General features: G+C 38.9%; 1 protein-coding gene across 2 annotated transcripts; it reads left to right on the top strand.

Moving 5' to 3' along the window:
* The first annotated feature begins 211 nt into the window (after nt 1–211).
* cacnb3a (calcium channel, voltage-dependent, beta 3a) lies at nt 212–26559 on the top strand. Of its 2 annotated transcripts, XM_086276522.1 has the most exons (15): nt 212–547; nt 1405–1497; nt 14527–14646; nt 15753–15875; nt 16010–16125; nt 16211–16290; nt 16391–16410; nt 16980–17057; nt 18136–18194; nt 18309–18409; nt 18949–19100; nt 19180–19275; nt 20260–20430; nt 20653–20698; nt 23858–23994. In XM_086276522.1, exons 1-14 carry the CDS (start codon nt 467–469, stop codon nt 20680–20682), a joined length of 1320 nt encoding a protein of 439 aa, XP_086132648.1. In that variant the 5' UTR covers nt 212–466; the 3' UTR covers nt 20683–20698; nt 23858–23994. The 2 variants fall into 2 exon arrangements, with proteins under 2 accessions (XP_086132648.1, XP_086132647.1); XM_086276521.1 differs by lacking the exon at nt 20653–20698 and having other exon boundaries at nt 213–547; nt 23858–26559.
* The last annotated feature ends 917 nt before the right edge of the window (nt 26560–27476 follow it).

The raw sequence follows: 27476 nt of genomic DNA, 5'->3' as shown, positions 1-27476 counted from the left end.
CTGCGGTTTCAACTATTTGAATCCTTCTTTGACAAGCAAATATTATGCACAGACGAGAAGGAACACGGCGTTTGTTTGAAGCCAGGCACTTCTAAAAAAGAAAGAAGCCAAATGTTGCCTGTAAGCAGGTCTGAATTGATTTTTGTGTCATTTTAATCAACGCCGACACCCCCGGCAGAGTCTCACACTTAGTACGGACCTGTACGGTTCGCTCGTGCGCTGATGCTTCAGCGTTAACGGTTTATTTTAGCTTCTGTATTTTCCCCCACTCCCTTTACGTTTCTCCGCCACAGACTTTTTTGTTTTTATTCGGGAGTATGAGCTAGCCTTCCCGTCAGCTGAGTTTGGATATTAGTGTCCGTTTCCCCCCCTCCCGCTTCTTCGCTCTCTTCACTGTATCTGATGCCTCTTGTTTCCTCCAGTAACCCATGTCTATGTGCATCCCGCCTCCCTGCGCTCTCAATATATGGTGCAAGTCAAAATGTCCAAATCGCCCGTAGACCCTCTGTCTGCCGTGGAAACCGGCTCCCAGTCGCACTATTTCCAGGTAAATCCGCTCACTTTACTCCCATTTCTCTCGCATCTAACTCTGTCTTCACCGAGAAAAGAGGAAAATGGGTAATTAGTGTGTCAGATGCTACTTGTTGTTCAATCTGAGGCGTCGCGTTTTGGCAGCGAGCTACTTTTTTCCGTTTTCCCTTTTTTTCACCTCCGCCTTTTCAGAAACTGCAGATTGATGCTTGAGCCGGTGAACGGTCATGTATCCTCATATTATGGCTATTAAACACAGATACACAGTTTAACACCTCCTTGGGTGTCGATGCATTTGCTGTTTTGATCTCAACTCGCAGATCAGGCCTTTGCATTGATGCTTTATTATTTATTTCAGTGCATTTTTACCCTCCGTGCTACGCTTCATCCACTCCAGTGCAGGGAAACCAGCACACACCAGTAACATTATGGGACTTTCATGCAGGATATTGGTGCAAATGTGCAGGCCGTGACTCTGGACTCACCTGTAGCCTGAATCTGAAAGGCTTTCTCCTCAGTTTGATGGGGCTCTCTGCATTAATCAAACCACCATGTGAAGCCGAATAAAGGCAGCCCTGAAATATGTGTGATTCTGGCAGAGTTACTGCTTGCTTTGGTGCAAAGCAGCTATTTTGCACTTAATGACCATACATTTGTCTTTTGCAGTCCTTAAAAGCCAGCAGTAGATTTATTTTTTGTATGAATAATACAAATCTACAAAATAATTAGTAACTAAAGCACTGAAATAATTATAGTCAGCCTTGCTGCCAGTATTACTGCTAGAGAGTTGTTGCATCCCGTTATCTATCGCCATCCATCTACCCATTCCCCTTTTTATCTCTTCACCCGTGTGCATCTCTTTCTTCCTCACAGCTGCCCCGGAAGTTGCCTAAGCGCAAGAGCCGCTTCAAACGCTCAGATGGCAGCACATCTTCCGACACTACGTCCAGCTTCATCAAACGACAGGTAAAAGCTCCTTTTGTGCCTGGATTGTCTCACTGCAGGCCCATTATTGCACACTGATTGTTAGTGGGTGGAAAAAGGTGTAGGTTCTGTGGAAAATATAGGTCATGGTGTGCTCTAAATGTTGGAATAAAGCTATAAGGTGCTTGAAATTTGTCATCAGAGCCAATGTCTCTGAAGTGTCTGGTTGGCAGTAACGCAACTCTTGCATTTTTTTTTTTTAGGTATAGGCTGTTCTTGCTGTTGGTGGAGGTGGGGATGGGGGTGTTAAAATACCTGCATGATTCTCTACTTATTTTGTTCGTATCAGTGTGACAGTTTCTGCTCTGCATCTTCATCCACAGCGCTTTTCCCTCAGTTGCAGAGGTTGCTTTGCCCAGTAGAGGGTAGCAAGTGCTTGACAAAAGAAAAGAAAAAAGAAAAAGGTTCAACCAAAATCCCAACACAGCACAGTATTTTTTTAATTAATGTTTTCAGGTCAGACAAGTGTGGAAGACTCCGATGGAGTTTTAGTGTTATTTAAGAAAAAAGGTATCTGTAATTGGAAACAAAAGGATTCTCCATGTGATGTTGCTGCATAGCTATTTTGAATGGATTGTAGAAATGGGCAAGGGGTGGGAAAGATTTTCTCAGATGATCATATTGACTTTAAGTTGAAAGGCTATATATTGAACAGCTGAACTGGAACATGAATTATTTTAAACTGTGTTAATCTGATAGATGGTGTTCCAGAAACCGAGAAATTAGTTAAAAAATAAATAAATTTTTAAAAAAAAATGTGTCTTTGCGTGTCAATACGATGTACTGACATGAATATATATGTATACTGATGACATGAAATTTGTTTTACTTACTACTTTAAATTTTAATATTTTACTTTAGAAAAATAAACTTGTTACAGTTTGTGAACAAATCATCTGAAATATGAAGTCATTGTGATGTATTGGGTTATTTAGCGTAATAGATCACTTGAGATCGTTGCCACTCAGCAAAACTATCAAATTTGGCAGATATGAGAAAACCAGATGTTTAGCTTGTATCTGCAATGTGCTGGAGTTAATCATAGAAAAGTGTTTTTGCAAAAAAAAAAGAAAAAAGGTGGAGCACCCTCTTTTGAAATCAAATTAAAAAGCTTCTTACAGCAAAGTTGAATATCGTTAAGGTGCTCTGTTGTTCGGTTTTGTGGAACATTGAGGGTTGGAATCACATGGACCATGTGTCGGCTCCTCCCATGTATTTTCAAGTTAGTTGTCATGTGCCGTTTTGGAATTTGGTTTTAAGATGCATTAACAGAAACAAAAAACCCAATTCCAGAAATGTTGGGATGCTATCTGCAATATAAATGACACAGAATGCAATCATTTGCAAAACTCATAAAACCCACATTTATTTACAATAAACGAAGTGTAACGAAACAAATCAAATGTGTAAAACTGAGAAAATGTAGCATTTTGAGAAAAAAAACAAAAAAAACAAAAAACACTAGCTCGCTTTGAAATTGGTGACAGCGAGACCTGTCAAAGTTGGGACAGGGCCATGTTTACCACAGCATCCCCTCTTCTTTTAACTGTCTGTAAAGATCTTGGAACGGAGAAGTCCAGTTGTTGGACCTTTGGGAGGGAAGTGTTGACCCATTTTTGTCTGATAGAGGATCCTAGCTGCTCAACCATACTGGTTTATCGTTATTGTATTCTTTGGTTCATGATGTGCTAAATGCTTTAAGCATCGTCTTGCTGAGTCTTTAAAAAAAAAAAAAAAAAATTCTGGATGATAGCATATTATTTAAAAACAAACAAAGCAAACACAAATAATAAATTAAATTCAAATTTTGATTTATTACAGCCAAACTGTGTTTCAGTCCTTTTTAAGCTTTTTAAGCCATTTTTACATCTCTGTATGATCACACTTTAACTTGTATTTGTAGATAGTATAGAGAACTGTGTTCAAACAGCGATTTCTGGAAGTGTTCAGGACTGAATATCACAGGGTCTCAGTATTGATTTTCAGCGATGTCCCTTGCACACAGAGATTTCTCCAAAAATCTGTTACTTTTGATATTATAGATTATGATATACTCAAAGTCTTGGAAATTTTACATTGAAGAACATGTTTCACTTTTTTTTTTTTTGCATATTGGTGAAACTCTGCCTCTCTAACATACTTTTTATACCCAGTCATATTACTGATGTATTTGTGGTTAAACCTGATACAAAATGTTTCTCCAGCCATTTCTTTTAGTACCATTTACTTTTTTAACATTTTGCTGCCTCCACTCCAATGTTTTTAAGACATGTTGCTGCAATTAAATTCAAAAGGAGCTAATGATTTTTCTTAAAATATTTCCGTTTTCTATCTTCAATCGTGAATAAGGATTTATGAGAGTTGCAAATCATTGTATTCTGTTTTTGTATACATTTACATGGCATTCCACCATTTTTGGAATTGGGGCTTTATTGGGACTTTAGGTAACCACTTCCCATTTTTGAAATACGAGGATTTACAGTTTATCATCTGCTACTTCTCCCAACTTTCCTTATCTGGGACAGGAGTGGAGCAAGTATTCTGAGTTATTATTTTAGGAGAAGTAGAAATACTCTGTTAACAGTAAAAGCCATGTGCTCATAATCTTATTTACTGTGAACATAAATATATCAGTAGCAGCACACTTAAAATACCAAAGGCAAGTTCTTGCGCTTCACAATAATTCACCTTAGTGCACTTTGCCTAATACACCCATAGATATATTTATTATCAGTGATGGTTGTTTGTAGATTATATTTCAATTTAACTGCCATTCCCGACGTCCCCTCCCTAAAGAATAAAAATAAACCATCACAACCAACAACCAACGCACCCTTATCAGAAATATTGCAAAGACAGAAAAAATCCTGAATAAAAATTTGAGTGTGAATTTTGAAAGATGGTCTCAATAGAGCCAAACAGCAGCTAAAACAGGAAACGTATGAGCCAGCCATGCCTTTGCACTCATGCAGCAGAGATAGAGGTACACAGCAGTTTCACTAGTGTTGCAGCTTATCTAAAACTTGTTAGTAAAGATGTAAGAAAGTGTACTTATTTTGCCAGCTTACCACATCCATTGTCGTGGTCCAACTCATAAGTTGTGACAAATAGGAGGACAGTTTCAAAAGTGCACAACTGTATTAATTAAAACAGATCGGCACCATACTTGGCAATATGAGGTGTGTTAGTCAGTATTATCAGTGTGTCAGCAGTGGGATGAGTGTTTGAATGATGAGTGGAAGGTGTTGTTTAGTATAAACTCCGAGCTAACAGGGCTAAAGCAGACCAAATAAGAAGCAAATGTTGTAAATGTTTCAGGGAGACCAGCCAGGTGCTCCCACTTACACTGATTAACTCCACCTACAAGGGACCTTTACAAGGGAAACGTAGCAGGCCTGGAAAAAGTCAGGTAAACTGAGGTAAATTAAACAAATAGATAAAAAGGCTCTTTAAACATTATTGTTTATTAAGTTTTTAACAGTTTATTTTATTAGATTTGAATGGCAACTTTTTACTTTAGGTTTTTCTGTCCTGATGAAGATTAAAGTTACTTGTCTCTTTATGATTTTGTCAATTACAATTTTCTTTTGAAAACTATAATTGACAGCCTTTACAAAAAAAAAATCAGTTCAAAATGTAATTTTAATAACAAAATATATTATTAAACTTTACAAATTTCCGCCTACCCCCAGTACACTAAGTTAACTAATTGAAAATAAAGACCTTTGCTTCTTGGAAAGAGGCATAAATAATTAACTGAAGATAAGACGATATACATTCACCTTTATCTGACATATTTTACTTTACCAAACAAAAGAAGGTGCAACATATTTCTTTAACAAAGCAATTGTCAGGCGCTTACATTGTTTTCATTACATCATTTTGCTTGTCTCTATAATTTTCCTCATTACTGCTTTGATCCTGTGACTGCTCATACCGAGGCTGCTGCACTTTTAGAACAGATGTATTAAAAACATTTTTCACACATTGTGTTACATTTTCACACAGTTGCTGCATTTTTGTTGTTGTTTGTTTGTTTTTGCGCCTGGATCTGAGCTCTGGGTAGCTTAAGCTTCAGCTACTTTCCCCTTTGTTAGCTTCTTTAAATGTCCATGCTCGGCTGGGTGAAGGTGATTTCAGTGTAGAAATGTTTTTGTGGCGGTTCCGCCACAGTTTACTGTGACTGTGAGTGTGCAAGTGATTATTTGCTCACACCACTGTGCATAGACAAAAATGTTTGTGTCATATGTGAGACTCAGAACATTGAAAATCAGACTATTCTGATTCCTGGCTGATCAATTTTTACTCTGACTCCGTGCACTTTGAGAAAACATTTAACAAAAATAACCTTGAAAAGTCAGTTGGTCAGATAATCTCTCAAAGTAAAGCTGAAGCTATTACACTAATAATAAGCAGTAGTATCCTTAACCGATTGAGTTAGTTTTAATCAAAGGTGCCAAATTTTAGCATTTTAAACCCTTTGTGTTGTATTACGTTATAGCAACTTCCATCACTTTAGGGTTTTCTGCACTGTTTTGTGAGTGTTTTATAGACCAGATGACACCAGACACCCTTATATCCACAGTCTTGTTCTTTTGGTCACTACCCACAGCCCACAGATGTAGATGACTGTACAAACTTTTGTTACCAGTGAATCGACAGCTTCGCCTTCACCCACAGCTCGTTTACTATCTTTTATGATACAAATAAGCAGCATCTTCTTAATTTGAGAGACTAGAAGCAGCAAAAATTTGGTAAAGTAGCGAAGCAGTTCATTATCCACTTCTTCATTAATCTCCACATTACATTTACTTAGAGGGTTTTAAGGGGTAAAGGCATCATGTTCCTTTCTTATAGGTGTGAATAATCTGCAAGCATAAAGGTCTGTAAAATAAATAAATAAAATACCTCGATTTCATTTACAGAACAGGAATGAGGAACAGTGTAACTGAGAGGCGTGAGAAAAAGAAGAAGATGAAGGGGGGGGAAAGGGCTGAGCAGACATCTTCTTCAGAAGGGGACATTAGTTATCCAGATCGCGAGGCTTAATGACAATCTCCAGATTTCCAGAGAATATTGCACGGTTTAAAATATTCATGACTCTCATTTTGAAGGCCTCGGGCGATGTGATGTGTGGGTTCAGTGTTCACACGAGCACCTTTTTGGTTTCTTTTCAATCATTACCTTCTCCCTGCACGCACAACAGGCACCCCGCCTCCTCCTGCTCCCATTGCTGATATGACAAAGTGTTTTATGCAGAAGGAGTAAAATTCACAAACAGAGCAGATAGTTTCTTGTCTGTGATAGGGGTGGGGTGTCTATGTAGGAGCAGTGGAGTATGACTCATTTCTGCAGCAGGATACAATAAGCAGTATGGATGTATGTGTTATATGTAGGACGCGAGGCTTTGAGACCAGAGGAGAAATCTTCAGGGAGTGCATGATAATAACAGCAGTTTCTTCAGTTTCTCCTCCGATGAATTGGACTGTAATGGAAATGAGTAAGAATGTGATGTAAATTTAAAGAGGCGGTTTGATCAGGTGACGCAAAAGCTGCACTCGTTGTTGTGTTGTGATGTGATGAGGTAAGAATAGAAAAAGGTGTTGCCGGTGTCTGCTCCAGTGCAGGTTGTAGTGAGGTAAGGTGATGGGACATAGTGCGGTCTGTCTGCACGCAGCATGTAGTTTATAGAGAGGGAGGGACTGGCAGCATCACCATCACCACATCAACTGAGTAAGTACAAAGACTTATAATACAGTTAGATTCTTCTTCTTCTATTGATTTCCTAACATCTCTAAAGGATCATGTTGTAGCCGCTTCACCTGTCTCTCTTTTGCTTTGTCTTCCTCTTTCATGCTCGTTGTTTCGCTCATTCGTTCACCTGTTTGACTTTATGATTGCCTCAGCTGCTCTTCACACCTCTTCTGAGTTTTGCAGTTTGACATGCAGTATGCCTGATCTTGCCTTCCATATTGATGTAACCACAGACTGATTTATTGCAGTGTGTTTCAGAGAGCTCTGTAGCTCGTGGAACTCGCTGACGTTGAATTACGACCGCACAGCTAATCGAACACTTTTTGAAATTAGATATTTGGTTGCTGGATATCCTGATTGCTGGAGTTTTTGCTCAGAATATTTGCAAAGAGGGAAAGGGTTTTCAGCATGCTGAATAATGTATTTTGCTGCTGCTCTGGATAATCTGCTACCTATGGTTTAATAAAACCATAGAAATTTGCATTAGCATGCTGTCCCTGCATTTTATTTCTCTCATAAAAGAAGGAGTCTCTGTATGTATTTGATCTATACACTTTGAAAATCATTTGGATTTTTGGATTTTCTGTTAAACTCAATGTAGACACGAAACGTAGAATCATGACCTTTTCAGCCTCAGAAGGCTCCTTTTAGGCATCGTCTTGGTTAAAGTTTTGTCTGTTTTCTGTGTCTTATACCTGCCATTAGGGCTGGGCTATATCATACCGTTCACGTTGGGCAACGATAGGAAAATGAAATATCGCGATAGAATATGGGTAAAACGCGCATGCGTAGTGCCTTTGTTTACATACGCACATGGCAGCGACGCAGAATGAGAAGAGCGAAAGTGGATCGTTAAATGAAACGGATGAACCAGAATTGGTTTGTAAAAATGCTGCAACTTCAGTGGTGTGGCACTGGTTTAGCTTTCATCCGTCAGATACACAACAAAGCACTATTTTTGTTAGCGCATGCTAGTGGGCCATCGTTATTACCGTGTTTTTTGGAAAATACGGCACACTTAAAATCAATCCTTTGATTTTTCTGGTTGTGTTTACTGACCTCGAAACGATTTTATGTGGTACACGGTCGCTCGAAAATCTGTCAAACGTTTCAGTACGACTTTGCTAAGCTATATAATTTTAATGCACTTCAAAAAAGCTGCTTGTTTAAGTGAAAATATGTTGATGTTTTTTTTTTTTTTTGCACTAATGAATTAAGGAGTTGTAAAGTATTTTGTCTAGTTTCAATTATATCGTCAGTTATATCGTTATCGCAGATTTTCAAATGTATATCGTGATAAATATTTTTGGTCATATCGCCCTGCTCTACCTGCCATATGATGGTATTTTTCTCTTTCAATTCAAGACCCTCAATATGTACTTCTGTTGAGAGCATTTAACCGTCATCCCACAGCTTCCTTTGCTAATGTGTTTATATTGGCCTAACCATAGCTCTGTAGCTAGCGACGAAGTAGGATATCATTATACAAAGAGTCCAACCAAAATTACCCTCTAAATGTGACTGGTGTTTAGTTTAAGGTTTTTGTTTACGTCTAAAGCAGTGTGATATTTTTTTACTTTCTTAATATCCCAAAAAAAAAGTTGAGGTTTGGGTGTGAAATTTATGGTTTTCAGGGTTTTTATCGGTTTTTACCGTTATTTTCTTTTATCGTTTTTATCTTTAACATGGTTTCCATGGGTCTTTTCCCGTGTGTTATGAATAAATCTTCTTTTTTGGGGGGTACCAGTACTGGTTTTTATTTTGTTGTATTTATCCGCAACACCTTAAAGGCTGGTCCATGAAAATTTTGTCAGACATAAACCGGTCCATGGGGGCCACTGCTGTAGAATATTATATCTTTAATCTGACGAGTTAAAAGCTTAAAGTGTTACTTAAAAATAAAATCAAAATGAAAAACTACATTTTATTTGTCAATTCCAAATAAATACATAGAGATTCATTCAAAATGAAATCTAAATCTGCTAAAACTATTAAATAAAACCTCTTAATTTGTATAGATTCGAACTGGTTTAAATTGTTTGGAAACAAAAACATAAATAAGACAAAAAACAAACAAAGCATTCTGTTTAAATATCCTTAGTATAAATGTAAGAAACGCTAAAATGTAAACAAAGGAGAACATTTAAAAAACTCATATTCACTCAACTGTGGTTGGCTTATGCTCCAAAGCAAAAAATAAATGGAAAAAAAATTACAGCCCAGTACAGTCGCAGTGAGGTGGGCAGCGAGATTCATACACGGATCGGATGAAATCTGATGCAGTAGAGAAGTGTGACACTCTCTACACTCAGTGTGTTTATGGCCAGGGAGTTAGTAACAAGGGTCAGTTACATTAATCAGCTGCTAAAGTTCTGTGTTTTTGACTGTACTTACTGACATCAGGTGTTACCATAACACAGGCGCTTGCATTTGTGATACATCTGTGTCTCTTCGTTTTTGTCATAAGGCATGTTACGGGAGAAAGAGTCTTGTAAAGTCTTGCATTGTGCAGGTAAATTGTCAGCTGTGCAGGGATGGCACTGCTTGATTTTCTGTTGTTGTGCTGGTGTATACAGCTGTGGTAGCCCACGCCTCCTAGACTCCTCAGTCTAACCTGATGTGGCTCCAACTCTGTTCCAGCCACCTGATTGATTTGGCACAGTACTATTCTCATTATCATTGGCCTTTTGTGTTGTCCTTCAAAACACAGACGTTCTATAGACTTTAATTATGTCTCATATCACGGAAAACCTATTTCGCATTAACTATCTTTATCACTTTATTGCCCAGTCCTTCAGTCAGAACACGGTGTATCATCTTTAGATTCCAGCTAGCTAGATTAAACTCATACGTCCTGTTTTTGTCAAGTTAAACTTTACAGTAACACCTGAAACAGCTACACTCATCATTTTATTAGAGCTGAAAGAATTTGGACCATTCTTAAGCCTCATTGGTGCCTCAGTGTTTGTTTGCTTTTGGGAACAGAAGGAGCATTTGGAGCCCTGAAATGGCTAATGATGTCAGAGTTAACAAGTGAGGCGTTTAGGGAGAACTGTTAAACTGTAAATCTCAGCCTGGGGAAAACACTGGAGTTACAATGTGACACAGTTCTAAAAAACATGTTTGGCACCATGTACGACTTGATCTTGACATTGAAATTAAGTTTTAATTTGATTATTTAGCAGCTTCTTCGGTTTGCATTAGCCCTGGTCCTAGGGCTCACTTGAGATTTTATGTTTAATAGTGGCCTTGCAAAAAACGCAAAAACACACAGACATTCTTAAATTGCACAGTTTCTTTTTAAGGAGGAAAGTTATGTATGTGCGTGCATGACAGCTTTCAGGACCAACTGCCATCACATGAGATGTTTAGAGAATATCTAAAGTATTGATTAACAAATTCTGTTCACTTAACATCACTTTAAATATGTGCAGGGCATCATTTTATGCATGATATGAACACTGAAGAACAGCAGTTTACACAGTAGCACAACAGTCTGTTAACAGCTGTCACTATATTCAAGAACAGGAAGGACAGATGGAGGATAAAGAAAAGAGACCAGAGAAGCTTCAAAATGAGTTGTGATCAAAATAGAGGTTGTGTCTGCTTTTTGTAGTTTTTCAGGTGAGGCAAAGATATCGTGTTAGTCAAGGCCAACAGATTCTTTTTTAAAACATAACAGGCACAATGTCATTTTTGTTAACAGAGGCAAAATGAGATAATTTTAAATTTTTTGTGTGGTTTCGCTTTATTTTTGCTTAATTTTTTAAATAATAATGGAATTAAATTTTTTTAAGTATTGTATACACTCCTGACAGAAGTATGAGCCAACGTGTAAAAGCCCACTTGTGCAGTAATAATACCACTATGGCATACTGTGAAATACTATTGTCAGCAAAACAGAGGGCAGGTATCCATTGTTTTTTGCTGTGTTAGCCACATGGCAGCAGGGATGGATGCCAGCCTGCTGATTGCCAGGATTTACTCAACAGCTATTGGATGGATTTTTCCCAGACTTTAAGAGGATGACGAGACACTATTATACATTTAATGAGATCAAACTTTCAGTTTGTCCAATACTAATTACAGAGTCACTTCAAAACTAAAGACCTTCACATCAGTCTCAGCTGGAGCTTGTGTTTACTGGTCTTTGTTTTCAATGGTAAGGTCATGTGAGTTTCCCAAGGTTTTGCTGCCTGTAAACCTTAAACTTCATGTAGCGACTGGATTTTCACATTGAAATCAAATTTGGGAGAACAAGTAAACAAGTGATAAATTATGTCAATGAAGGTGAAAAAGGGTAAAATATAAAATTTTAATAGGGTTAATACAGTCAATAACTTTACATCTGATTTTTGGAGGTACTTGCGTAAAATATACACCCAATTTTTGTATTAATGGCAGCTCAAATTACTACACATAATATTAAAGACTCACATCATAGGGACGAACCCACATGTAATTTAATCCAAAGAAAGCTTCTGCTTTGTTACCACAACACATGTACACATGATGTCTAATATCAGATTAACTGAGTTTATGCCACCTTCTCGTATTTAGCAGCTCAAAAGCCACATTTTTCTTCTAATAAGATTTATCAACATCATAAATCAATAATCAGTTGTTCCTTGTTGTTAATGGGGTTGTGCTTCTGTAAAGTTACTCTACCATGGCTAAGAAATTCATTAGTCTTGAGCCAGTAGTAAAGACATCTCTACATGTCTTATCAGAAGGAGGGGGGAAAAGAACAGAACAGTATAAGTGAAATCCGCCTAATCAAATTAGTGTGGAAATCCTCTGTTGTTCGGTCCCTAGCCTGTAGGATGACTTGGCCCTCTGAGGACTCGACTAGTTAGATGACACACTTCCCTGTTGGCCCCTCCCTGTGGAGTTGGGGCCATCAGTGTTGCAGTGTGTGAAGAATAATCACAGAAGCAGAGTAGGAAGGAACAGAGTTAAATTTAGTCTGCAGACAGGGACATTAGCAGCAAAAAAACAGAAACAAAAAACAAGACATCCTTAGAAAACACAATAAGGATGTTCTTATATTGTTACACTCTGCAATGCAGCCAAGCTTCACCTAAAAGACGTTGGTGGTAAAGCTGCTCTTTGGAGAATTTAACAGTTGGTAAGTTAGTGAGTGTGCAGCACAGGTGCATGCTCCCCTGTCTAAACGTTATTAACGAAAAGCTCTCTGTGTTCTAACATCATTAAAAGGCACTCTGACATAACACCTTTCCTCTGCGCCCACCACCATATTTATTCCGCTTTTATGTCTGTGTGTGTTTGTGAGCATTCCCAGTGAAGACAGGGATCGTTGTTAGAGTGAGAAAATTCACATTCATGTCTTTATCAGACTCTAGCGCCGTCCTGCTAATCAGCCAGGTATGCAATTCTCTCCGGTATCTGTGTGCGTCTGTCTCATGTGGTCACGGTCCCTCCCTCCACCACCACCACCTCCACCTCCCTCTGTTTCCCATCTTTTCGTGTATCTGCAGTAAGGAAAGATATGTAGGTCTCATTCCAGTCCTTCACAGCATTTTACTCTGTCCTAATCTCATCTTTCCCGTTAGATAGCCTGTCTTTATCGTTGCATAAAACCTCTCGCATCTCCATCACTCACTCGTAAACATCCTCTTTTCAGTATGTCTTGTCAACAGTATTCACCCCCCCCCCCCCCCTCTCTCTCTCTCGCTGTCTGTTTCTACCCGTTCTTTCTCACCCTCCTTTTTTCTGACGGTGCTGCTCTCTGGCACTGGTGCAGTGTTGCCTTGCAGAGCTTCTGAGTGCTAGAAATCAGATCTAGTTATCTAACAGACACCACCACACCAAAAAAAGAAACGGGGAGAGGTGTTCGCTTGCAGTGGTACTGTAGATGATGATTTATTTTGGATTGCATGCATGCGTTTTGAAGTGCAGAGAAAGCAAAGGTGCTGGCTGGTTCTTTTTTTGTTTGTTTGTTTTGTTTTGTTTTGTGGAGGGGGGGGGGGGTATGTCTGGACACTTTGTGTATGTGTGTGTGTCTATATTATGTGCCTGTACTTCTTTTTGTTTTGCTGTTGCTAATTGGTCCTCCAGAGGATCTGTTTGTATATGTGGGCAAGATGGATGATCGGGACTGAATCGCTGCACTCTGGAGGAGAGGAAAACCAAAGTGAACTGTATTTCTGCTGTTTTTTAGTTTCTCAACATTTTGTTTTATTTACAACAATATGGCTGATCATGTCATTTAGAGAGGTTTACCTGAGCGTTTTCATGACCACCACCACAGATTTTTCTTTCTCTCCTGCCAGAACCCCCTTTGTATTTTGTCTCCTCTGACTTGGTTTTCTTTTTGCTGACAGATTCAGGACTGAGTTCCTTAAGAGAAGCCAAATATAGGAGAACTCACACGCTCACAGGGACACGCAGTAACCAAACTATTACTGTGGAAGTCCATTTGTACATTGTATACAAACTGCAATTGTTATTATTACTATTGATTGAATCTGTGGGGCTATTTTGAAAAGCCTTTTTTTCCATTAACAGTTCAGAACCATAATATTAACTTTACTCCCACATGAGATCAAGAAAAACCAGAAAACGTCACACTTGAGGTACTGGAATCTGATTAAAATGTTTACCTAAATATTTCCCTGTTCATTTTTAGTTGATTGACTAATTAATTAATTGACTAATGGTTGCAGCTATTTTAAGAAAATTAGAGTTTTTTGTGAATAAAAGAAGGACCTATGAAGCTATTTTCACTATTTTACTTATTGTGTAAAATAGCTCTTTGTTTGCTTTATCCCTCGCCCTCAGCATGACATGCTAGCCATCCTTGGTATGTGTCCTACAATGAAAAATGATAACCAGCATATATTTTGCTAATGAGGAGATGTCCTTGGAGAATAAACAGGGGAATAAATGATGTATATATGCTGCACTGTGGGGGATGATGGACTGGATTGGGGCCAAGCAGGAGAGAAGAGGAAGCTCTTGCCTCCTTTGTGCTATATTTGGCCTCTCAGAAGATGGCTGGTGTGGGAGAGCAACGCATTGTTTTGTAGATGCACACACATGAATGTGTTCATGAGTACAGGCACATATTTGCATGCACACCTGCACTCAAACAAATGCTAAAAGGGAGAAGCAGATGAAAGAAAAAACAAACAGTAATACAGCCTAAGTAATGTTAACATGACTGGATGATCTTCATGTGACTCACTGAGTTATTAAACACTGTGCCACTAATATCATGTCACTCTTTCCCGACAGGGGTCAGCTGATTCGTACACCAGTAGACCATCTGATTCAGACCTGTCAGCAGAGGAGGACCGCGAGGCGTATCGGCGTGAAGCCGAGCGCCAGGCACAACAGCAGCTCGACAGAGCTAAGGTACACCATACAGTCATTATCGTAGCTACACATTGCTGTGTTTAGACTGTTTATGAACGAAAATATCTAAGAAACATTTGGCTCTATCTCTCCAGTTGAATTTTGAAGTAGAAGAGTCTAGGTTGTAGGTAAAAGTCAGCAAAGGAGATGTTAATGTCGGTGCTTTTACAAAGAAATCTGAAAATCTAATCATTTTTCATCGTTTGTGCTGTTTGATACCGCTAAATTAGCGTTAAATTATCAAACTTTGTTCATCACTATGAGAAAGAGGCAGGAAGTCATTTGTTATGTCTATGGAAGCATCACTATTAATTTTAAACATATCTTTCCTAACTCTGTAACCAAGAGTATATTTTTAATGAGTTGATATTAATTGGTAAAAAATAAGCAACAACAGGCCCAAGATAACTAATGGATTTGTCAAATGTATTTGCACTAGTCTAAGTACCTTTGTCTTTTACAGTTGTGCTAGTTTACTTTTCAGAGGACAGTTGGAGCAAAATAATATTATTTGAGTTGACTATGACACATTATGCTACTGTAACCATATTAAAAGCTTTCCAACAAGTTTTTGCACCAGCTTCTACCTGATACTTTTCTGACTGAATATAATAAGTGAGCAAACAAGCAGGGTGTTGACATAACTTTAAAAAAATTGTTATTAGAAAGACGGGTTGTTGGTAAAGGAGGCATCTAAACTGCTAACGCTTTGCTGTTAGTGCTTCTGCTAGCTGCTGCTGTTGTGCGGTGAAGTAAACAGAACAATATGAAAGGTGACATCATGTGACATCATGTGCACAATCACTGTCACTGATTTCTGAGTTAGGATCTGACCATTATCCAATGTAAATGTTGTATTGGTGCGTTCCTATTTGAGCCACATATTTGGCATATTACCACCCGGTCACATCCTTTGATAATCTGCTAGTCTGGTCACCATCTTTTGTGCTGTGTGATTGGTTGCTGATTCAATCAAAGGAAGTCTGTTTTCAAGTAACAAGGAGTTGATCTATTGCACTCTGTTCTTGTCCTCGAGTCTCACATGTTTGCAGAGCATTTGGATCACTGACAAGTCTTCTTCATGTTCTTATTTGTTGACACCACAGTCCAAACCTGTAGCGTTTGCAGTAAAGACGAATGTGAGTTACTGTGGAGCTCTGGATGAGGACTGTCCAGTCCAAGGAGCTGCAGTCAACTTCGATGCCAAAGACTTCCTGCACATCAAAGAAGTGAGATTATCTGTTTTGAATAATACTAGTACTACTACTACTAATAATAATGATAATAATATGCCCTTTCATTATATTAAAACAAGACACATGCTGTATGTAAACCAGTGCTACTTTTGAACTGAATTTAACAGAAGTACAATAATGACTGGTGGATCGGCCGGCTAGTAAAAGAAGGAGCAGACATCACCTTCATCCCCAGCCCTCTACGACTGGAGGCAATGCGACTGAAACAGGAGCAGAAACAGAGGTCGGCTATTTCATTTCATCTCAGGTGATCTATTTCCACAAAACAGCTTCGGTAATTCAATGTGTCTTTGCTGCTGCTTCTGCAGGAAAACAGGAGGTAACTCCTCAAGTTTAGGAGACATGGTGACAGGGAGCTGGAGGACGACGCCGCCATCTGCAGGTGAATGTAAGTACAGCAAACCTTCTTCTGGTCCTGAAACAAAAAGCAGCTTCTGCTGTCTTTTATCAGTTTCTGTCACTGATTGCTATTTTCTTGTTTTCACAAGCTAAACAGAAGCAAAAACAGGTAGGTTCTGGTACTTTATGATGATGTAGAATTTGCTTATAATCCATGCTTTTTTTTTTTTAATTTTTCACTCTAAACAACAGAGTTTGTAGAAGATAATACTGAATTCCCTAAAGTAAGAGAGGCCATGGAAAATAAACAAAAATAGGTTATACAATTAGAAACTACAAGCAGGCTTGGTGTAACAGATTGTGAGTATAGGAGGTTGCTTAATTGTTTTTTTATGGAGTTAATATTAAAATAATCACTGCAGTAGTACACTGGAAGCACCTGATCTTAAAATGAGTGATTTTAGCAAAACCTTTAAATATTTTACAACTAACCAATCCCTTTTCTGTCACCTGTCTCATTGTCAGGTTAGTTGATTAACTAATACCAGTAATTATTGTTATGTAATATTATAAAACCAAAATGCATTTAAATAACTTCAGGTCTTAATACTGGTTTTTCGGTCATTGTTTGATTGAATATGAGGGTAAAAAACAACAACCAAACCCAACTCCCATCATTTCTCACCCCTGTTTTCGCTGTTCTTTATCCCCTTTCCTGTCCTCCTCTATTTCTGGTAGGAACATGTCCCTCCCTATGATGTGGTGCCCTCTATGAGGCCGGTGGTTCTCGTGGGACCATCGCTGAAGGGCTATGAGGTCAGCTTCTCCCCATTTCACCTCCAGCAGACAGAACGACTGCTTTCCTCTGCACTATTTGCACTGCTGCGTTCGTTATTAGCTCATGTGAATTTGTCCTTTGAAAGTTATTGGAAAATATTCAAATATTAAATGATGACTTTTTTGCTATTTAGTCTACACACATAATGAGAAAATGACACTGTGATTTTGCATTTATGAAAGTCCTCAGACCCTGAATTTATACTTTGTTAAGGGCCATTTGACAGCCATTACAGTTTTTGGAAATTTGGACGATTATGCAGTCTGTAATTAACACTACTTACTACTTTTAGGAAATTAGGATCAAGAATTTCATCAAAGCTGGACTATTGATACAGTTGCATGTTTATGTCTCTTTTTTACTCATAAGTTATTTTTCAGTAGACAGTTTCATCCGTTTGCACAAGTAATTGTTTTCATGACTCCTGTACTCAAGCTTTTGTCTTTTATGAAGTAACTGTACTTTGACTCAAGTGGACTTTTTGGGTTTCTGCCATGTGATTGGCTAATTAGACATTTAGCGAACAGTCTAACAAGTGTACCTAGTACGCTTTACTGTAGTAACCCAAACATTTTATGTTTTGTTTATTTATTTGAACTGTTTTGGTAATTTTCAGAATTTTACTTTTTAGTTACTTATAAATCTTTGACTTCACTAAAACCACTTTGCAGGATTCAGATCTTAAAATAATCTTTATTTATGTTAAACTGGGCCTTGGTGCTAAGTACATTTTATCCACTCCCTGAAAGAAGCTGTTTTACCTCCTGCCATCCTCCCTTCAAAATAGCATTCTTCTGATTGGCTGATTAGCAGGTGGAGGGGTGGATCCACTTTCACTGATATCGTACCAAGCCAAGAATAGAAAAAAATGTCCAGAGTCAAGTGTTAAGAGCAGTCTGAAGCATAACATTTTGGTTTATTTGATTTGACCATGTTTAGTACTAACATGAACAACTCTAGCAGCATACATTTGAAAAACAATAAGAGGAAGCAGGATGTCTTAGCCTTTTAATTATAATGTGTTTGTAATTAATTGTTTTTCTTATGTTCCCAAAGGTGACAGATATGATGCAGAAAGCTCTCTTTGACTTCCTGAAACACAGATTTGAGGGAAGGTCAGTAAAATGGGGAGATTATATAATAAATCAAGTAGTTGGTGAAAGCCAGGCCTTTATTTCAGTGAAAGAGTTTTAGTGTATATTTACCTGCATTTTGCAACTTGTCCACAGAATTTCAATCACCCGTGTAACTGCCGACCTGTCCTTAGCCAAGAGATCTGTCCTTAACAAAAGACCCATAATGGAGAGATCCAACACTCGCTCGAGCTTAGGTAAGCTATGCTGATGCCAGTATGAAAGTTCCACAAGTTTCTTTTTTCTTTCTTTTTTTGAAGGGAAGCAACTTTTTTTTTCTTCCATGTATTTATTGAGTTTTAAACTTTACACTGACACCATCATTAAACAAAACAAAACCAACATAACAGAATAAAACAAAACAGACAAAACAAACAACCTGGCTCAAGAATACAAATAAATAAATAGAGAATCCACAGTGACACACATTCCAGTATCATCCGGTGCCATTGAGTCTTAGATGGGGCCGTGTCCGTGATCCAGTTCAAAAGTACACATTTCCTTGCACAGAATGTTAACAGTGCATAGAGCTGCTTTCCAAACTTCCCCTTGATTTTGACGTTTGCTACTCCAAGTAGCATGCACAATGGAGTGCATTCAGAGTCAGTGGTGAAGATCTTATCCAGTTCACACTTAATGACAAACCAAAATTGTTGTATTTTGAGGTTGGCCACCTCTATTTTACATTTAGGGAAGGGAATCAACTTTGATAATGTAATGTATCTTGTCTGTGCAGCTGAGGTTCAGAGTGAGATTGAAAGGATATTTGAACTCGCCAAAACCCTGCAACTGGTTGTTCTGGACGCAGACACCATCAACCATCCCGCACAGCTCGCCAAAACCTCCCTTGCACCCATCATTGTCTATGTTAAAGTTTCCTCACCAAAGGTACACCTTGCTCATGAACATTAGATTAAGGCAGTCTTATCTTTCTTGGTTTCTTACACCATCTGTTTCTTTTTCTCAGGTGCTCCAGAGGCTGATCAAATCCAGGGGGAAGTCTCAGAGCAAGCACCTGAATGTGCAGATGATGGCTGCAGACAAACTCTCTCAGTGCCCCCCTGTGAGTGCTACAGTTTGTAATAAGTCCATACAGTTTGGACATTTTACATGATCATGTAAAATGATTTTTCAAAAAGTATATTAAAATATTTAGTATCAAAAAAATCATCTGAATTAAAGGCTTGAGCAGTGTGTGGCATGGTTAACTGTTAGTATCTACAGGGGGATTAAAATACGAATGAAAAATAAAGGTGTAGTTTTAGCAAAACAGCTGGTTAAGCTTGTTGCACTCAGACATTCTCATAGATGCTAATCTCAAAGTGCTCCTGAGCTTGCGCCTGTTCAACTTGCCTGTTTTATTAGACCAGGCATGGTCAGAGCTGCCTTGTCATTGCTTTCCTTTCTAATGTATTGAAGTTATTAAAAATGTTTTCACGTGCCATCTCCTCTACATCTCAGAAGTTGGCCAAGGTGATTAGCAAGAGAAAACTCCTCTGAAGCTATAATGCTATCACTGAAGCCCGTTCATTTGCTAATGCTAGCTGTGTTTCCACACAAAGCGCAGGTCATAACTGATCTTGAAGCAGTGAAAGCAGACCAGCGGCAGCTTGCCTCGCACTCTGCTCTCCCCTTAGATTACCATCAAAGACCAGAGGTTTATCCGCAGTGCCCATGCGCAAACCACCAGAAAAAAAACTGCTGGCCTCTCAGCTTGCCTAGCAGCAGTTATTGTTAGCAGGAAACAGATACCCTCTCAGAGAAGGAGACGACTACACTTTGCTATGTCATGAAATAAGCACAGCTTTCAGCGACAATAGCCAACTACCTAACACAAGATGGCAGTAATGTACAGACTGGGTGCGCATTAATTGACAGGCAAGGTGCTTTATGACAGCACTGTCTGAGATGAAAGGAGAGAGATCGCTATAGTTTGGAATGTTTCAATGTATTTTACTTTATTTCTAGATTTAATAATGCAAGCACTGCTTGTCCTAACAGAATGCCACTGAGTTACAGTCTAATTTTTCATGTTGTACATTCGTAGGATATGTTTGATGTCATTTTGGATGAGAACCAGTTGGAAGATGCTTGTGAGCATTTGGCTGAATACTTGGAGGTTTACTGGCGTGCCACTCACCTCCCAGGAAACACCCCTCTTAATCCACTATTGGAGCAGAGCCTCATGACTCCGCCTTCTGCCATCTCTAGCCTACAGGTAAGTTTGTCTCTGAGTGTGTACATAAATCAGGAGAGCGTAAAAATACGCTTTTAAAATAATGTAAGACTTTTGACAACGAGCCTTGTTTTTTGAACACATTGTATGTTGTCACTGTCTTTGCCAGCTCTTCCCATCTCAGGCTTCACTCCTGTGTTTTGTTTAATTGTCTCCAGTTGTCTTGTCTGTCCTCTCACTCATCCATGCTTAACATCTTTGCAGTTTTCTGAAACACAGGAATTAATTGAATGATCGCGTACAAACTGGGGTGAGTAGTAGGGTTTATATAATATGTATATATATTTGCACCTCTCTTGCGCACCTCCGACACCCGAACACGACCCTGCGGCTGAGACAGTGAATGAAAAGCATTTTATTCATTCAACTCTCAGAAAAGATTAGACCTGGTGTGTTTTTGTTTTTCTGCTGTTGTTTGTCTTTAATTTACTGCATCCTGCCTCTTTTCCTTTACTTGGATGGTTTCAGGTGAATCACTGCTCCACAAGCTTTATTCACAAAGTAGCTAAGCTCTGTCTCCATTTTAATACTACAATTGAAATATATTGGTTTTGTTAAATCTAACTTTCCCTATTGTGTTCAGTTTCCAAGCATGCTTTGTGAATGCTGTCCCCGCTCACTGTGGCACATGAAGCTACCTGAATGATGCTAATTAAAGCGAGTGATGGGTGCTTAAACGATGCTTTCACCTGAACTAAATGCAAATTTACACACAAAAAATGAGTCCACAGCATCGGCAAAATAACTTTTTACCTCCAAGAGGAACTTCCTGAACATCCATTCAGCCGTTTCACATGCATTTTTTTGTTCAGTGTCTGTTGTATCAATCTATACACACACCGACAAAACAAAGGACTTTGAAGATAACAACACTGCTGCACTTCTGCATGCCACTTATGAACACTATCACCCTTTTATGTCGCTCAGCTCTGTGTTATTTCTGCAGTTTACTTACCTGCGGTTTATGACACTGACTGCAGGTTGATTAAAGAACAAGTAATCCCAGTTTTCTATACCTTGATATTTTAGAAAATGCCACAATATCTCTGAGGTTATACATCACATTTGCTATTTCTTGCAATTTTAGTAAAAATAGGAGTTTTTTGGTCATTATATAGGCTTTTTTTAATGTTACCTACAGTTGTGGTCAGAGGTTTACATACACTCATCATGAGCATGAATGTCATGGTCATTTTGGCTTCTTTCTCCAGGGTGGAATCGTTGCACAGCAAACATTTTAATAATTCGAGCAGTGCCAAGTAGGTGCACAAGTTTGAATTTATTTTGAATTTTCTCTAATTCACACAGGGACAGAAGTATATATACAGGCTCAAACATATACATACACTGGCAGCATCATGTTCTGGGGCTGTTTTCTTGTCAGCGGTACTGGTGCATTACACAAAGTGGATGGAAAAATGAAGAAGAAGACTACATGCAAATTCTTCACCTTTACCTCAGATCAACACACAGCTGGACAGTTGAAACATGAAGATAATTGGGTGATCAAACAGGACAACGATCACAAACACACATCAAAAATGGTTTTGGACTGGATAAAGCTAACATTAAGCGTCTGGAATACATTTTGAAACCTTGTGGAATATGTTTAAAAGTCGGGTCTGTGCCAGAAAACCAAAAAAATTTATGAACTCTTCCAATTCTGCCAGGAAGAGTGGTCAAATGTCCAGGCAAGAATTATGGCAGAAGGTTGTTGATGACAATCAAAAGCATGAGGTCGAGGTGAATCTTGCTAAGGAACATTTAACCAAATATGTGTAATATGTATATATTTGAGCCTGTGTGGATTACAGGAAAAACTGGATAAATGAAAATTTGTGCACCCATTCATTTTTTTCATTAAAGATGTATGCTGTACAATTATTCCACTGTGGAAAAATAACAGTTCAAAGAAATCATTAGCATTAGCAGAAATGAAAGCCCTATATTACCATGACATTCATGTCGATTATAAGTGCAATGCAAACTTCTGACCACAACTGTAGTTCTGCAGCTCTGTGTCACGGAATTAAGCTTTTGGGTTACGGTAGCTTACTTTACATTGGAATATCCATCCATTCATCCATTTTCTTTACCATTTATCCAATTCAGGGTGGTGTGGGGCTGGAGTTACATAAGAAAATATAGCACCACAAGCAGTAGAGGATGTACTTACATCTTTTATCAATTGATATCAATAGTTTGTGTTGTTGTCTTACTCTTACTTACTGTTAATGCAATTCCGATGTAGAAGAGAGATTACAGAGCCCACAGTCCTCAGGCCATATAAAGAATCATAAAAGTAGCATTGAATTGCAGGAGTGTCCAAGATATGTACAAGGAATTGTAAGTGGCCCGCCAAATGGTCCAATGTGGCCTACTAGGTAGCTTTTCAAATTGTAAAAACTGCAGACATGCACGGCATTATTTTTGTGACTTTTCTCTGTATTTTGTATCAGGAAGTATTGCGGTGTTAAGAGTGATCGCATTATAACTTTTTATGTGAGCAAGAGGTCTGAATCGTCATCAGTTTTGCAGCAGTTTTACTGACAAAGATATCACATATATATTTCACTTAAGTTCTTTTGTTTTGTTTTTGTTGGGTTTTTTTGCAATGACCATCTGAATGTGATGAAATTGCACTTCTTTTTCTTAAGACAGCTGAGGCTTTTTCCTATCTGATTGTAAGGGATTGTTAGTGAAGATTGAACCTTTTCAAACACTAACACAAAGATACAAAGATGATACATTGTTTCATTGGTCATTATTCAGTAGTTTTACTAACCAAGATCAAGTAAAACTGGGCACGGCTCTTCAGCAAAAATAAAAGTGACACCTTTTGCCCTTTATACTCGTTTAATACTCGACACCTGTTTAAACAGAACAAAGACTGTGGTCTAAACTGTACCTAAACTCCTACAGTAGGTGTCACTTTGTGTTCAGTAAGAAGCTTTTTTAAAGGCACACGTGGGTATGTGAGGAATGATTTGAGTCTGCCATATTCTATTGGTCTCTGAGGGTAATGCTAACTTTATGCTGTTCATGGAAAAGAAAAGAAACAATTTTGTATGAATCATTTTAAAGTCTTAATTTAAATCTACTAAAAATAAACATAAAAACTGACCACTTAGAACGACGGTTGAGCATTGATCTGATCACACTGTGATCAGAGACTTGGAGAGCTCAATGTCTTCTGTAGGCTCAAAATAGTTACTTCAGTGGGAAATAATGAGAAAGAAACCAGAATTTTCCTTTCAGACAGACTCCCACAATTCCTTCAAAGTCCTTATTGATGTAGTGTTTGCCTTATTTTGTGTTTTTCCTTCGAGATGATATCCTGAGTCCAAGCTTTGATGTGACTCTGCCTTTATTTGTATTTTTTTCCTGCATGACCACTTGAATCATCCAGAACAAGAACCAGCCGCAGCCTTGTGAGACAGCAGGCTTGGAGGGTGATGAGGAAGAGGAGGCCGGCGAGGAGGCCCACTCCCCCCTGGAGCAGGACAGTCTTATGCCATCTGACGAAGCCAGCGACTCGCTTTCTCGTGGCCGGAGGGGGAGCCCCTGTCACAGGGGGGGCGAGGAGGATGAAGAGGAGGAAGAGGAAGAAGAGGAGGAGGAAGATGAGGAGGATGAATACGCCTCTCCCTGCCACGCTCGCACATATAGGGACATGTACCCCTCTCACCGCGGCCATACGGGCGGTGCCCACAGTGCCAACGGGCACGAGTCACAAGACAGGCTGCTCCAGCGCGAAGCTCAGCAAGGTCACAACCAGAGGAACCGCCAGCGCAGCCGCCCCTGGCCCCGAGACACCTACTGAGACAAGGGGCCCCTTCCAGCCTCCAGCTCCCCCCCCCCAAGCCCTCCACCCACCGCACAGGCCCAAACTAGCAACATAGAGATGAAATTTGTTCCCAGATTCGCCAAACTTTAGTGCCAATTGGAAACAAACACAAACAGATGCCCAGTTTATCGACCAATCACAATCTTCCAGGGGGCCTACTCACCTCTGAAAGGGAAAAGTTTCAGGCTACCAGCTGTACGCAAACTCAAACTTTAGCTGCTTTGCCTAAGGTTTCTCTATTGTAGGATGTCTCATATACTGGCCTTAAAATTCCTAAGACTTTTAACGATCTTTACTATTGCATGTATAATTTTAAGACTATTTGCACATTAACGTCAGAACAGGAAGTGAATGACCTTTATGGATAAACTAACGTAGGAATGTCTACCGCTGAATCAGTTATGGGAAATAGTAATGCATTTGATTCCAATGTATATACTGAATGGGCACTGCTACTTTATTTGTTTGATTTTGTTTATATGGACTTGTTTGTTGCCATCCATGTGTTCGGTGAACGGAGATTTTTGGAGAGACATTGTACAGTCTCTAAACAGTTAAAACGTCATCGATATGAAGCTGCAGTACAGCGTCAGCGTCACCTACAGTGCAGTACGTTCTGGGCATCGCTCGTCTTTGCTGTTGCACAATCACTCTCTTAAGAAAAAAAAATCTTTGAATGGGCACAGAGAATGTAAACACAACCATGAAAGGGAATGTTTTAAATCTTTTAAAGGATGAATTCCTTGCCAAAAAAACAAACAAAAACAAAAAAAACACACGCTTGTTTACATCCACTCATACACATATTTCAAGCACATGCTGCACAGCTGCAGCTCCTCTTCAAATCCAGGCTTCAGAGAATGTAAGCTTGCATGCCTTTTGCACCTCCAGCACCACTTGGTCGCACAACCTATCGCCCCGTAAATTCGATTGTAGCACGTTATTGATTGTAGCATCCACAGTTTCTAAACTGATCTCACTCCCCTTACATCCACCTCACTCTCCTCGGATATTTTTTGTGTGTCGAACATTGTTTGCGTACTGCAGTTTTACAGCTGGTTTTTACAAAGGCGGATCCTCAGGTGTATGTCCTACAACACTCATCGCGCTCAGCTCCATGTAACGACCGTGTCGTGCTCCCCGAGGACTTGTAGCACTCGTGACACGTCATTCTGTTCCTGCGCCATTTCTAGTCCGTGAGCCGACGACGAGGTGGACGCGATGCTGATAAGCGGCGGCCCAACTCTGTTCCTTACACAGGGTGGATTGTTGTCACGGCCGGCTGATAGGAAACCCTGGTTTACTGCTTCCATGTGTCACAGGTATCTCTATCTAGTGTTCTGTATATTTTAAAGAGAAAAAAAAAATCAGCATGATTGAAAAAAAAATTAAGAAAAAAATCTATGCAAGTGTTGCATGAAATCTGATTGTTTCTTTTGAAGTATTTTAGTAATGCATCGATTCTGACTCTCCTCGTCGTCTTGTAGTGATAGTCTTGTCTTTGGGGCTACTCACTCCTCGCACCACCAACAACACGATTACTAAAAAGATCTGTTTATTTCTTCACACACCTTTAACACTGAGGACATTCTTCCACAGTAAAGTCACTCACTGGGGGAAAAAAACAAAACAAAACAAAAAACCCGTCCCAGATCAGGCCTTTGATTTTGTTAATTTGTGATCTAATGAGTGGATTATCTAAGCCCTGCATGTCTTAGTTCAACAATTAGCTCCTTTCGTTATATTTTGGCAGAGTATGTTTTTCAATGCGGACCAATTTAGCAACTGATAAAACAGTTGAAGGTTTTTCGATTTATGAAGCACAATTTTTACAAGAGTTATACTTCAGTTTCCTCTGTCTTATTCTGTATGCAATACAAAGCCTAACATTGAAAAACTTTAAACGCCTTAGACCATCTGGACTTCCTCTTTTGTGTGAGTAGAGAAAAAAAATTGCACTACTTTTTTTTTGGGATGGTTGCTTTGTAATGAAATAACTGCACTAAATATAACCATATATCCACCAGACTACCACAGCGTGCTAGCGTGACCTGACACGCCTCTTCCCTCTATTTATCAAAAGAGACAGCAAATGAAAAAGTGAGACATTTCCTGCCTGATGCTGTATAGAATGCTTTCTATTTGAAAATAGATTTACAATGTTAAGTAAAATATGAATTAAACTAAATAAACATGACATTTTATGTACTTTTAATGGTGTAACTCATTTGTCTTTCATTGTCATTTACTGACCAATACCTATGAGCATTTATGTGTAGCAGGAAAGGACTGTCTGCCATAAGAATTAAGTGGATCTCCAACTGGATTAACAGAGTTTCAGTCAGGATTCAAAATTCATCACTGTACAAAAATACTGTGAAGGTTATGAATGATGTTCTTATGGCTGCTGACAGTGGAATCATCTATGAGCATCTGATACCAATGACATGCATTGGTTTGCATGAGCATGCAATATGTATTAAAGGTACTGTGCTGGAGTGGTTTGAAGCATACAGAATAATTCCAATTCGTTCATGTAAATAGTGTCATTTTCACACAGTAAAGTTAATTATGGAGTTCCACAAGGTTCTGTGCTGGGACCAATTCTATATGCATTATACATGCTTCCTTAGACAGTATTATTAGAAGGAACACCTTACATTTTCATTGCTATTCAGATGATACCCAGCTTTATCTATCCATAAAGTCAGATGAAACCTACCAGACATCAGGAATGTCTTAAAGACGAAGATGTGGACGACCTCTAAGTTAAGTTATTATACTGGCCTAAAAAAAATCTTAGAAACCTGGGCCCATATCCCTAAAGATTCTGAGAATCCTCTCAGAGAGCTGCTAACTTAACCTAAAAATTCCTTGCCAGGAGTTTTAGCTTAGAAGTGATTCCAGAACATTTTCAGTGAACTCTGAGCAAGGAATGGATGGAAAATCCTATCTTAGTGAGGAGGTGTGGTTGACCCCGTTGCTAGGTATGAGTCATCATTTCAAAAGCCGTGATTGGTTGATCCTACAAGTTTGATGGAAATGAGCTTTTGGTGATAATGAGCAAAGGATGTACCCTCAAATCAATAAACATAATTATACACTCTAATCTTATGCTGACTGTAATTGTAAATAATATTTCACATTCAAGAAAATATCTGGAAAATGAATAGTAAGCTGT

This window comes from Aulonocara sp. 'chitande type north' Nkhata Bay, linkage group LG20 (assembly GCF_057382095.1).
Source record: "Aulonocara sp. 'chitande type north' Nkhata Bay isolate Kocher_YH1m ecotype deep benthic linkage group LG20, A_spYH_male_GT1.1, whole genome shotgun sequence".
In the NCBI taxonomy this organism is placed as follows: domain Eukaryota; kingdom Metazoa; phylum Chordata; class Actinopteri; order Cichliformes; family Cichlidae; genus Aulonocara; species Aulonocara sp. 'chitande type north' Nkhata Bay.
Note: the sequence above shows the minus strand (reverse complement) of the source record. Positions and strands in the feature narration are given on the sequence as shown.